The 13,380-nt window shown below is 41.2% G+C and overlaps 1 protein-coding gene across 6 annotated transcripts; it reads right to left on the reverse strand.

Moving 5' to 3' along the window:
- Positions 1-315: 315 nt before the first annotated feature.
- On the reverse strand, positions 316-12,606 carry LOC124005606 (galectin-9-like). 6 transcript variants are annotated; one of them, XM_046315015.1, is made up of 9 exons: positions 12,038-12,606; positions 4,035-4,123; positions 3,001-3,208; positions 2,290-2,409; positions 2,165-2,203; positions 1,850-2,128; positions 1,282-1,370; positions 819-975; positions 316-573 (listed from the first exon to the last, which is right to left on the reverse strand). In XM_046315015.1, exons 1-9 carry the CDS (start codon positions 12,071-12,073, stop codon positions 427-429), a joined length of 1,164 nt encoding a protein of 387 aa, XP_046170971.1. In that variant the 5' UTR covers positions 12,074-12,606; the 3' UTR covers positions 316-426. The 6 variants fall into 6 exon arrangements, with proteins under 6 accessions (XP_046170971.1, XP_046170969.1, XP_046170970.1 ...); XM_046315013.1 differs by having other exon boundaries at positions 1,850-2,203; positions 12,038-12,217; positions 12,318-12,605; XM_046315014.1 differs by having other exon boundaries at positions 1,850-2,185.
- Between the last annotated feature and the right edge of the window lie 774 nt (positions 12,607-13,380).

Consider the following 13,380-nt stretch of genomic DNA (forward strand, 5'->3'; position numbering starts at 1 on the left):
TTAACGTCAGGTCTGGCATTCTTGGCTTTCTACCTTGATTTATAACAAACAGGAACACATTTCTCATCCTTGAAGTCAATGGCACGGCACTCACTAATAATACATGTGCAAATGGGGTAGTCCTTCTGTAGCTCAGTTGGTAGAGCATGGCGCTTGTAACGCCAGGGTAGTGGGTTCGATCCCCGGGACCACCCGGGGATGTATGTATGCACACATGACTGTAAGTCGCTTTGGATAAAAGCGTCTGCTAAATGGCATATATTATAATAATATATATTATTATATTATTAACAGGCACTGATAGCAGTAAGGAAACAAAGTGAATGTAATTTTTATTGCGGCAAGAACAGATCAAAAAGATATGTGGAGGTTTGGGTCAGAGGTGCCACAAAATTAAACAAGTGGCTGAGTCACAGTTGTACAGCCCTAAACCATCACGGAGGTCAAACTGAGGTCTCCATCCACCTCCAGAACGTTGACCTGCTGAAGGAGGGTGTGGCGGTGTTTGTAGGTGCTAGTCTGATTCCCGTTGACCACTATCTTGTAGCACTGAGCCTCACAGGTAATAGACAGCTGAAAATACAAAACTAGCCTTATTAGTACTCCGTCTCTGATATAGAGAGAAACAGTCCGGAATCTTTAAAGTGGAACATCTCTCTAATCAGCGTCATGCCATTGTCTGAGTGACTAAACCATCAAGGAACTCTGTATCAGGAAAGGGCTTGAGTGGCATGCTTTGGGTTGAAACAAGAAATAATTATTCATCCTTGAAACTAGGAACGTATAAAAGCTGCTTCGTGTTCATGGTGGGTAGTTACCGTGAAGGCCTGGCCCCTGTGGAAGGGCATTCCACCAGAGCGCTCCTCTTTTCCCCATTGGTCCCTCAGCCTGCTGTTGCGTACCACTAGGGTCTCGTCAAATCGGGGGTTGTAATGCAGCACAATCTCAGAGTTGCAGAGTAGGTTAACATTAAACCTATCGGCAAGGAGAAAAGGATAAGATCAGTGTTGGTGAGAAACCATGACAGGAGAACTGCTATAGTTGCACGCTCCAGGATGTTTTGTAAGCCTCTCTTTCTAAGCCAAGGGGTCATTGACACACACTTTCAATACCACGCAAATGATGAACTAGAATTGCTAAAGTTCTTCTATACTTTTTTTTCTAAGGGGAACAACTTTAAAAGATAAAAAATCATATTATAATTGTGCCTATAACTCCAGGGGAAGTTAATGTCTCACTCTGGTTCCCCTTTACAGTAAAGACAATAAGACAGGATCAGACCTATTTGCATTGGGGTTAACCACTCCCTGGATGTTGATGGTGCGTCCAGGGTAGAGTCCACCATTGATCGTGTTCTTGTATGGAACAGCCTGGATGAAAATTGAAGATTTTAATAAATCACATCATTAGACAGACAATGATGTGATACAGTAAGTAGAAGGTAATTTACAAAGAATGGTGGCTGGACATATGGAGGAGGAGCCTGTGAGGAGCAACAGGAGAGAGGGACAGCATGTTGATTAATGTACTACACTTTCCTGTAAACAGGTTACTGTATATTTACTGTAGAAATCTGTCTAAAGACAATGACAGGGGTTATACTTCCATAATGATACAGTCACTGTACTGAATGAGGAAGTAAATCACTCTAAAATAAATATGAACTTTAGTGATCTTAAAATTCCCCATCACAGGCGATATCAGTAGTACTGAACATAAAACCAACATATAGAGACTGAAAGACAATGAAAGGAAAACAAATCACATATCTGCCCCCCAAAAATTATGAATCCGATAACCAAGAAGTGGTTGGCCAATAAATTATCATTAATGATTCAGATTAACTTACTGGACATCCCGGTTGCGCTGGGAATCCCGGTTGCGCGGGGAATCCCGGTTGCGCGGGGAATCCCGGTTGCGCGGGGAATCCCGGTTGCGCGGGGAATCCCGGGTGAGAAGGGAATCCCTGTTGCGCGGGGAATCCCGGGTGAGAAGGGAATCCCGGGTGAGAAGGGAATCCCTGTTGCGCCGGAAATCCCTGTTGCGCCGGAAATCCCTGTTGCGCAGGAAATCCCTGTTGCGCAGGAAATCCCTGTTGCGCAGGAAATCCCTGTTGCGCAGGAAATCCCTGTTGCGCAGGAAATCCCTGTTGCGCAGGAAATCCCGGATAAGAAGGGAATCCTGGCTGTGCAGGAAAGGTGGGCTAAAAGATATTAAATCCCTTTAAAATCAGTGGAACTTACCTTCAAATTCTCTGCACTTCTAATAAATGTGTTAGGTACTACTCACTGCAGGGTTCTGGAAGGCGATGGAGGTCACCTCCACTTTTCCCTCGACTGAGATGGTGTCCACTGCGTCAAACGGAATACGGTGCTTAAAGGTCATGAAATGTTTCCCATTCGCATTCAACTGAAGGCAGAGAACAGAGAACAACCATGAGCAGAGTCCTTATGGACCTGAGGACAGTGAGTATTCCAAGTAAACCCATGAATTGAAATCCATTTTAACTCCTTAACAGACTAGCATAAATTGAGTCACACTGTAAAATAGATAAAAAGAGAATAATGATAGAATAACATAACATACAATTTCAAGAAAACAAGAGTGAACCACCATGTTAGATCATGAGTCACTGACTTCATTAAAATCATGGGGGAGCTCTGTAAGCATAATCTTTTACAATCATTCACACAAACAGACGGAAAAGGTTATTGTGTAGTCGGAATGTACAGATGTTGGATCTTAATCTGTTTCTGAAAATGTTCCTACACAGCAGGAAAAGCAAACTTTTAGTGTATTCAAGATTTAAAAAGAATTCTAAAGTTTGTAATTTCCCTTTTAAAAATGACTTGATTTGTCCTAACGAAAAATGTATCAACCCAATTAATTATAATCCACATAATAATTCACATTTCTTGTTGCTGCGGGATTATTTTGGCTTAAATTAAGATCCTACATCTCTCTACTCCATATACTATAGTATGGGAGGGTTTGGGTGACCTGGAAGCCGTCCCTCTGGACGGTGATCACGAGGCTGAAGCCAGAGCCATGCTGAAAGGGGGAATGCTGCTTCCGCTCCTCTGTCCCCCATCTGGACTGCTGCAAGGTGTTGGCCACCACATATCCAGGGTGACTGTCATATCGTGGGTTGAAGTGAAGGGCAATGTCCGCCCCTGCCCTAGAACCACACTGCAAATTCACATGGAACCTAACCGAGAGAGAGGGAGAGAGCATGTGGTTCCGGAGATGTTAACCTCTATGGGATCGGTGTCCCCCCGCGGGACGGTTGAGCTAATGTGTGCTAATGTGATTAGCATGACGTTGTAAGTAACAAGAACATTTCCCAGAACATAGACATGTCTTATATGGGCAGAAAGCTTACATTCTTGTTCATCTAACTGCACTGTCCAATTTACAGTAGCTATTAGTGAAAAAAATACCATGCTATTGTTTGAGGAGAGTGCACAGTTATGTACTTGAAAATGTATCAATTGATCAATTAAGCACATTTGGGAAGACTTGATACAGCATTTTGAACAGTAATACAATGGTTCATTGGATCAGTCTAACACCGCACATACACTGCTGCCATCTAGTGGCCAAAATCTAAAATTCTAGACTCCTAAGTTATTTATGGCCTTTCTCTTGCATTTCAAAGATGATGGATCAAAAAAGAGAAAATGCATGTTTTTTTCTTTGTATTATCTTTTACCAGATCTAATGTGTTATATTCTCCTACATTAATTGCACATTTCCACAATCTTCAAAGTGTTTCCTTTCAAATGGTATCAAGAATATGCATATCCTTGCTTCAGGTCCTGAGCTACAGGCAGATAGATTTGGGTACGTCATTTTAGGTGAACATTTTAAAAAAGGGTCTGATCGTTTTAAACAGTTCTCCAAACAAGTTTTACATCTGCACAGAAAATGTGTAGTATGTATTATCTAGACTAGAACGCAAACCCCTGAATCTCTGGAAGACAAAGAATGAGGAAATGTGTTAACAAAGTTTATATCGGTGAGTGGTGACCCACCTGTCTGCCCCATGGTGAAGTTTCCCAGTAATAGTGATAGTCTTCCCCTCCTGCAGCCCACCTTGGATACTGCCGGTGAAAGGGAGTCTCTGCAACAGATAAACATAATCATTGATGATAAACAGAATAGAATAAGAATAGATAAGAGCTATTACAGTGCATCCAGACCACTTCCCCTTTTCCACTGTTTGTTACGTTACAGCCTTGTTCTAAAATGGATTCAATTAAATGTTTTCCTCATCAATCTACACACAACACCCCATAATGAAGAAGTTTTTTTTTAAATGCTTGCAAATGTATTAAAAATACACAACAGAAATACCTTATTTACATAAGTGTTCAGACCCTTTGCTCAGGTGCATCCCATTTCCATTGAGATGTGTTTCTACAAGTCCACCTGTGGAAAATTCAATTGATTGAACATGATTTTGAAATGCATACAACTGTCTATATAAGTTCCGACAGTTGCACGTCAGAGCAAAAACAAAGCCATGAGGTCGAGGGAATTGTCCGTAGAGATCCAAGACAGGATTGTGCCGAAGAGTACCAAAATATTACTGCAGTATTGAAGGACCCCAAGAACACAGTGGCCTCCATCATTCTTAAAATGGAAGAAGTTTGGAACCACCAAGACTCTTCCTAGAGCTGGCCGCCCAGGCAAACTGAGCAATCGAGGGAGAAGGGCCTTGGTCGGGGAGGTAACCAAAAACCTGATGATCACTCTGACAGAGCTTGACAGTACCTCTGTGGAGATGGGAGAACCTACCAGAAGGACAACCATCTCTGAAGCACCACCAATCAGGCCTTTATGGTAGAGCGGCCAGACGGAAGCCACTCCTCAGTAAAAAGGCACATGACAGCCCGCTTGGAGTTTGCCAAAAGGCACCTAAAGGACTCAGACCATGAGAAACAAGATTCTCTCGTCTGATGAAGCCAAGATTGAACTCTTTGGCCTGAATGCCAAGCGTCATGTCTGGAGGAAACCTGGCACCATCCCTACGGTGAAGCATGGTGGTGGCAGCATCATCATGCTGTGGTGATGTTTTTCAGTGGCAGGGACTGGGAGACTAGTCAAGATCGAAGGAAAGATGAACAGAGCAAAGTACAGAGAGATCATTGATGAAAAACTGCTCCAGAGCACTCAGGAACCTCAGACTGAGGTGAAGGTTCACCTTCTAACAGGACAATGACCCTAAGCACACAGCCAAGACAATGCAGGAGTGGCTGCGTGACAAGTCTCTGAATGTCCTTGAGTGGCCCAGCCAGAGCCCGGACTTTAACTCGATCTAACATCTCTGGAGAGACCTGAAAATAGCTGTGCAGTGACGCTCCCCATCCAACCTGAAAGAGCTTGAGAGGATTTGCAAAGAAGAATGGGGGAAACTTGAGGCTGTAATCACTGCCAAAGATGCTTCAACAAAGTACTGAGTAAAGAGTCTGACTACTTATGTACATTTTTGGCAAAAATGTCTGAGCCTGTTTTTACTTTATCATTATGAGGTATTGAGTGTAGATTGCTGGGGAAAAAAAAACAACAATTTAATCAATTTTAGGATAAGGCTGTAACGTAACAAAATTAGGAAAACGTTAAGGGGTATCAATACTGAATGTAGGCTAGAGGCCATTGACTTGTTCCTCTTTACCTCCCTCCTGTCTCAGCCTCCAGTATTTATGCTGCAGTAGTTTGTGTCGGGGGCTAGGGTCAGTTTGTTATATCTGTGGAGTACTTCTCCTGTCCTATCCGGTGTCCTGTGTGAATTTAAGTATGCTCTCTCGAATTCTCTCTCTCTGAGGATCTGAGCCCTTGGACCATGCCTCAGGACTACCTGACATGATGACTCCTTGCTGTCCCCAGTCCACCTGGCCGTGCTGCTGCTCCAGTTTCAACTGTTCTGCCTGTGATTATTATTATTTGACCACGCTGGTCATTTATGAACATTTGAACATCTTGGCCTTGTTCTGTTATAATCTCCACCTGGTACAGCCAGAAGAGGACTGGCCAACCCACATAGCCTGGTTCCTCTCTAGGTTTCTTCCTAGGTTTTGTCCTTTCTAGGGAGTTTTTCCATGCTTCTACACCTGCATTGCTTGCTGTTTGGGGTTTTAGGCTGGGTTTCTGTACAGCACTTTGAGATATCAGCTGATGTACGAAGGGCTATATAAATGATTTGGGGGGGTGACTTAAATATTGACTGGGTATCATCAAGTTGCCCACTCAGGAAAAAACTTCAAACTGTAACCAGTGGCTGCAAAACTGGATCAGGTTGTCAGTCAACCTACCAGGGTAGTTACAAACAGCACAGGAATTAAATCTACATGTATTGATCCCATTTTTACTAACGCTGCAGATATTTGCTTTAAAGCAGTATCCAAATCCATAGGATGTAATGATCACAATATAATAGCCATATCTAGGAAAACCAAAGTTCCAAAGGCTGGGCCTAATATAGTGTATAAGAGGTCATACAAGAAGTTTTGTAGTGATCCTAATCCTACTCAAGAGTGTGTGCCCTCAGACCTGGAGGGAAGCTAAAGTCATTCTGCTACCCAAGAATAGTAAAAGCCCCCTTTACTGGCTCAAATAGCCGACCAATCAGACTGTAACCCTTAGTAAACTTCTGGAAAAAAATGTGTTTGACTAGATACAATGCTATTTCACAGTATAAAAATTGACAACATACTTTCAGCATGCTTATAGGGAAAGACACAACAAGCACAGCACTTACACAAATGACTGATGATTGGCTGAGAGAAATTGATGATAAAATTATTGTGGGAGCAGTCTTGTTAGACTTCAGTGCAGCTTTTGACAGTATTGATCATAGTTTGCTGCTGGAAAAATGTATGTGTTATGGCTTTACACCCCCTGCTATAATGTTATTATAATTATAATGTCTATTACTAAATCTTGTAATAAATCATGTGGACAATTAGCAAATTGAGATGACTAACTGCTTGGAGTAACACTAGATTGTAAATTGCAATGGTCAAAACATTGATGCAATAGTAGCTAAGATGGGGAGAAGTCTGTCTATAATAAAGCGCTGCTTTGCCTTCCTAACACTATCAACAAGGCAGGTCCTACAGGCCCTAGTTGTCGCACCTTGACTACTGTTCAGTCGTGTAGTCGGGTGCCACAAAAAAAGGACTTAGGAAAATTGTAATTGGCTCAGAACAGGGCAGCACAGCTGGCCCTTGGATGTACACAGAGCTAATATTAATAATATGCGTGTCAATCTCTCCTGGCTGAAAGTGGAGGAGAGATAGACTTCATCACTACTTTTATTTATGAGAGGTATTGATTGACATGTTGACTGCACCGAGCTGTCTGTCTAAACTACTGGCACACAGCTCGGACACCCATTCATACACCCTCATAGATATCATCCTGACCAACCTGTCCTCTAAATACACCTCTGCTGTCTTCAACCAGGATGTCAGCGATCACTGCCTCATTGCCTGTGTCCGTAATGGGTCCGCCGTCAAACGACCACCCCTCATCACAATCAAATGCTCCCTAAAACACTTCAGCAAGTAGACCTTCCTAATTGACCTGACCAAGATATCCTGGAAAGATATTGACTTCATTCCGTCAGTTGAGGATGCCTGGTTATTCTTTAAAAGTGCTTTCCTCACCATCTTTAATAAGCATGCCCCATTCAAAAAAAAGACATAGCCCTTGGTTCACTCCAGACCTGACTGCCCTTGACCAGCACAAAAACATCCTGTGTGTCACGTTCTGACCATCGTTCGTGTGTGTTTTCCTTGTTTTAGTGTTGGTCAGGATGTGAGCTGGGTAGGCATTCTATGTTGTGTGTCTGGTTTGACCATTTCTATGTTTGGCCTGATATGGTTCTCAATCAGAGGCAGGTGTTAGTCATTGTCTCTGATTGGGAACCATATTTAAGTAGCCTGTTTTGTGTTGGGTTTTGTGGGTGATTGTTCCTGTCTTTGTGGCACCAGATAGGACTGTTTCGGTTTTTCACATTTCTTGTTTTGTAGATAGTTGTATTTCCATCTTTATTAAAGATGTACAAAAATAACCACACTGCATTTTGGTCAGCCTCTCTTTCACCAGAAGAAAACCGTTACACTGTGGCGTACTGCATTAGCATTGAATAGCCCCCGCAATATGCAACTTTTCAGGGAAGTTAGGAACTTAACGGCAGACTCAACAGCCTTGGTTTCTCAAATGACTGCCTCGCCTGGTTCACCAACTACTCAGATAGAGTTCAGTGTGTCAAATCGGAGGGCCTCTTGTCTGGACATTCTCTATGGGGGTGCCACAGGGTTCAATTCTCGGGTCGACTCTTCTCTGTATACATCAATGATGTCACTCTTTCGGCTGGTGATTCTCTGAACCACTTATACGCAGACAACACCATTCTCTATACTTCTGGCCCTTCTTTGGACACTTAACTAACCATACAACTCTCCATCAGTGGCTTCCAACTGCTCGTAAATGCAAGTAAAACTAAATGCATGCTCTTCAACCGATCGCTGCCCGCACCTGCCCGCCCACCTAGCATCACTTCTCTGGACGGTTCTGACTTAAGGATTTGTAGTTGTCCACATATTCTAGGTGTCTGGCTAGACTAAACTCTCCTTCTAGACTCATTAAGCATCTTAAATCCAAAATAAAATCTAGAATTGGCTTCCTATTTCGCAACAAAGCATCCTTCACTCATGCTGCCAAACATACCCTCGTAAAACTGACTATCCTACCGATCCCGGACTTCGATGTCATTTACAAAATAGCCTCCAACACTCTACTCAGCAAATTGGATGCAGTCTATCACAGTGCCATTCGTTTCGTCACCAAAGCCCCATATACGACCCACCACTGTGACCTGTATGCTCTCGTTGGCTGACCCTCGCTTCATATTCGTCGCATAACCCACTGGCTCCAGGTCATCTAAGTCATTGCTAGGTAAATTCCCGCCTTATCTCAGCTCACTGGTCACCATAGCAGCACCCACCCGTAGCACACGCTCCAGCAGGTATATTTCACTCGTCACCCCCAAAGAAAATTTTTCCTTTGGCCACCTTTCCTTCCAGTTCTCTTTTTTTAATCACTGAAGCTGGAGACTCATATCTCCCTCACTATCTTTAAGCATCAGCTATCAGAGCAGCTTACAGATCATTGCACCGGTACATAGCCCATCTATAAATAGCCCATCCAACTACATCATCCCCATATTATTTTATTTAGATTTTTTTAGCTCCTTTGCACCCCGGTATCTCTACTTGCACATTCATCTTCTGCACATCTATCACATTGTTAATTTGCGAAATTGTAATTATTTCGCCACCACGGCCTATTTATTGCCTTACCTCCCTAACCTAACTACATTTGCACACACTGTATATAGATTTTTCTATTGTGTTATTGGCTGTATGCTTGTTTATTCCATGTGTAACTCTGTTGTTGTTTGTGTCACACTGTTTTGCTTTATCTTGACCAGGCCACAGTTGTAAATGAGAACTTGTTCTCAACTGGCTTACCTGGTTGAATAAAGGTGAAATAAGAAATACAATTTTAAAAATTAACACTGCATGTGGGAATGTCTTGTGTCCGTTCTACATGTAGTGTTGGTACATGGCATATTCCTCAACTGCATATATCATAATACTTCTATTTGCAATAGCAATTTATGTTCAACAACTGACATTTTCAGATAGTATTGACAAACACAATAGATTTGGTAGGCACTGTCATCTTTGTGATGTGACTTTAAGCACGTACTGATGAAACTGTCACTTAATATTTTTTTCTTTAAGTCTACAAACGCTCTACATTTATTCACTCTGTGATAGGGTTGGATCCTATATGCTACTTTTATTATTGTCCTGTAAATGGTTCAGTGCCTATAATTTAGGCTGTGTGTAGAATGGGGCATTAAGGAAATTACCTCTACTACTAAATTACTACTAGATTATAGTGATAATGAAAACAGCATTACAAATGTGGCTTGTGTATTTGCCTATAACTAATCAGAATTCCATTATGTTGACATAAAAAAGAGAATACTTCGAAATGAGAAGATCCTGCCATGGAAAAGACGACTGGGGACAAAGTGGAAAGGAGGGGAAATTACTCACACCATGCAGAAGGACACCTTCAGCTCTGGGGTCTTTATAATGCAGGTTTGATAGTTGTATTTTCAATAATGAATGATTGGCTGTTATGTGACAATTAAGTCAAAAGCTCCATTTTATTTTTTGGTGTAGATGGGCCAAGGTAGTTGCACAGAACTTCCCCAACATCCCCTCCCAAATTGATATGGAACCTTCAAAAACACATGGAGCAACTGCAAAAAGAAACGGCTGAGGATATACTAAAAATGTCTGGTATGGAATGACATTTAATTCAAAGTAAATGTAAATTATTTATTTTCATGTAGTTGTGTCAGACAGCCATATGTTCAGTTCATGCCTATGATTTCTGAGTTCAACAAAGCCAACAACTGCTTCATGTGTGCCATTGATAAATAACCTGGATGTGGCCGAAAGACTGACTAGGTTAGTAACTTGTGTGCTTCTACACCTGCATTGTTTGCTGTTTGGGGTTTTAGGCTGGGTTTCTGTACAGCACTTTGAGATATCAGCTGATGTACGAAGGGCTATATAAATAAATTTGATTTGATTTATTTAAAATGTTTATATCTTTTGACAACAGTGACGGCATGAAAGACAATTTACGATATAACACAATGGATGGCTAATTTGTCATACTACATTGATATTATTTATAACGTGTTACGCTTTGTTTTAGATTGAATGTTTTGCATGCCAACGGTGGTTCCATGTGCTGTAACTAGGAATGAAGACAAAATAGTTCAACACCTTGGGGGGGGAATAAGTACTTAGGACTAACAATTATACTTAGATAAATATTAAAGAAAAGGGTCAATACTGGACTGAACCCCCTAATTGTCAAACTAATACTAATGTACAATATTGACAAGACGTAAGAGGTTATGCAATATGGGTGTATTTCCACTGCATACTTAGGTGTGTAATTGACATGACCAAGGAGCTATTGAAATTTAAAACTATGAAAAATGTACGTTACACCACGTGATTTTACAGTACACAAACAAGAGTGTGAAATATAGAAGGGTACATTCTGCACCATGTTTGAAGTCAGGAGCTATTGAAATTTTACATTTTGAAAAATTCATGTAAAATCTTGAGATGAAAATGGACACACTAAAGGGTGTGCAATATAGAAGAGTAGTCAGTGGCCATTCTGAACCTTGTTTGAAGTCATTAGGTCACATGACCAAGGAGCTATTGAAATTCAAAAATGTAAATAAATCATTTAAAATAGTGTGAGATGTAAATTGACAAAAAATAAGTGTGCAATGTGTGTCTATGCCATCGGGTTAACGAGAACCCGTTTTGAAAGTTTTAGGAGTAATGGGTAAATAGCTATTGTAATTTGAAAATGTTGATTTGTCACTATGTTGACGGTCCCTAACTGCTGCTGGTGGACGTAAGACTACAGGCGAATATCCGTCGAATATTCAACCTGAAACTTCCTTTACCTCGGTGAGGGCACGCAGTGTGTTGTGAACGTTTTACGTTGTTTTACAATTGTATAAATTGCCTTAATTTTGCTGGACCCCAGGAAGAGTGGCTGCTGCTTTGGCAGCCGCTAATGGGGAACCATAATAAATACAAATTAATAGGAGTAAGTCTACATAACGGTGTACGCGAGACATTCACTGTCGCCTAATAAGATAAATATTACATTTGCACAATAGCATGAATTGATACTATGAATGTCTAGCTATGCATCTATTGATTTTAGCATTACATCTGTGAACGGAACAAGTCAGACTAAAACTGGCTAAATAATGTAGATTACTGAGCGGAGGGCGCACATTAGGATGACCAAATGTGACCGTATGCACACGCCCAACTCTCAAAGTTAAACATTAAGTACATCTACATTTTAAATACACAACAAATCACATAAATGCTTATAATAAACATACCGGATTATGAAAAGGTTCTTGGTTATAAAATGCCATTTCTTCTAATCTCAGTCAGTCGAAGCGTCTTTCTTCTCAGTTGCTCAACGCTCTCCTCTCAGTGATGATAGAATTTCAGAGATGTTCAGTTTCGTTTTTTCATCCGTTGAAGGGGGCGGAGGAGGAAGTAAGTAACAATGTGGCCTAGTTTAAAATGTCCTCGTTACATTTAGGGGTTTTAACCTAAGGAATACATCTGTCAAATACATGTATATATGCTGCAGTTGCGCGTTATCGGACTTACCGTACTTGGTAGGCCTACACAGACTAGTCAAGAGACGATGCGCGCCTATATATTCTTATGCTTTTTTAATCATTAACCAGCAATCACCCACAGTCAGGTGATGTTGTCGGGAAGATGAGCCAAAGTTGGACAAAGTTTACTGTGTGTAGATGTCAGTTTGTCTCCTTGCACGCTAACATCACCATGGAAAATGTAATCCTAATGGAACCTTTTTCATTTAAAATAATTTCTTATTCTATATCCGAATTAATTGCCCTATTGACACCTCAAAGCGATAACTAACTGTAGGTTACAACTGTTCTTTAGCCTACTGAGGAAGGCAGGGGTACAGAACAATGATGTTTGGTTTTTATGCTGCTTTTGTAAGCAATTGGGAGGTGGAATTTACCAATTGTGCAGTCATAAATCCTAGTCGGATGCATTCAAGTGCTTTGAACTAGTTGAGAAACGCTGATTGGATAATGGCCAACAAGCTGGGTAAACAAAAAACACAGCTATCATGCTTGCAAACAAATGATAGTGATCAAAACCCATATTCATAGATTGCTTTTTATAAATAACGTTTTGTTGTTGCATTTAACTGTCAAATGCTGTTATCGAGGTCATTTCCTTAGTATGTGATGTCAGAGGCCACCATGTGGGAGAAGTGGGATCTGATAAATGAGTTTGCCACTAGTAATTAACAGTTGGAGGGAGAGTTGTTCGAGTGGATTTTTCCCAGTCATATGTGGTCATTTCCCACTTGGTTTTGAATGCAGCATGAGTGCTTTCAATGATTGAGAACCACATGATCAATTCCAAACAGGATGATGACTAAGGGGCCCCACATCCAAGTTAGTCATTACAGTAAAGCCTTACTCTGGCTTGGAAAGCCAGTGAGGGTGGAGGCTTTTGCTCTAGCCAAGCAGGAAGATACCTTTTAAAACATGGTCTTCTACCATATCATATATTTTTATGTCATTGTTTTCCTTTGGGGAAAGACAAAAACTGAACACCATTTGAAGCTAAAGTTGCTTGTTTACTGTCAGTGTGGCCACCTTAAGTCTGTACAAACACCAGTGTC

Source organism: Oncorhynchus gorbuscha, linkage group LG19, assembly GCF_021184085.1.
Source record: "Oncorhynchus gorbuscha isolate QuinsamMale2020 ecotype Even-year linkage group LG19, OgorEven_v1.0, whole genome shotgun sequence".
Classification (NCBI taxonomy): domain Eukaryota; kingdom Metazoa; phylum Chordata; class Actinopteri; order Salmoniformes; family Salmonidae; genus Oncorhynchus; species Oncorhynchus gorbuscha.

What these genes read in the sequence shown, in the direction of transcription:
- LOC124005606 (XM_046315013.1), bottom strand. Translation starts at nt 12,073, where the DNA reads ATGGCATTTTATAACCAAGAACCTTTTCATAATCCG. An exon ending in AAGAACCTTTTCATAATCCG is followed by an intron (nt 4,124 to 12,037) that starts GTATGTTTATTA and finishes TATCTGTTGCAG; the next exon opens with AGACTCCCTTTCACCGGCAG. An exon ending in ACAGGGGCCAGGCCTTCACG is followed by an intron (nt 574 to 818) that starts GTAACTACCCAC and finishes TTGTATTTTCAG; the next exon opens with CTGTCTATTACCTGTGAGGC.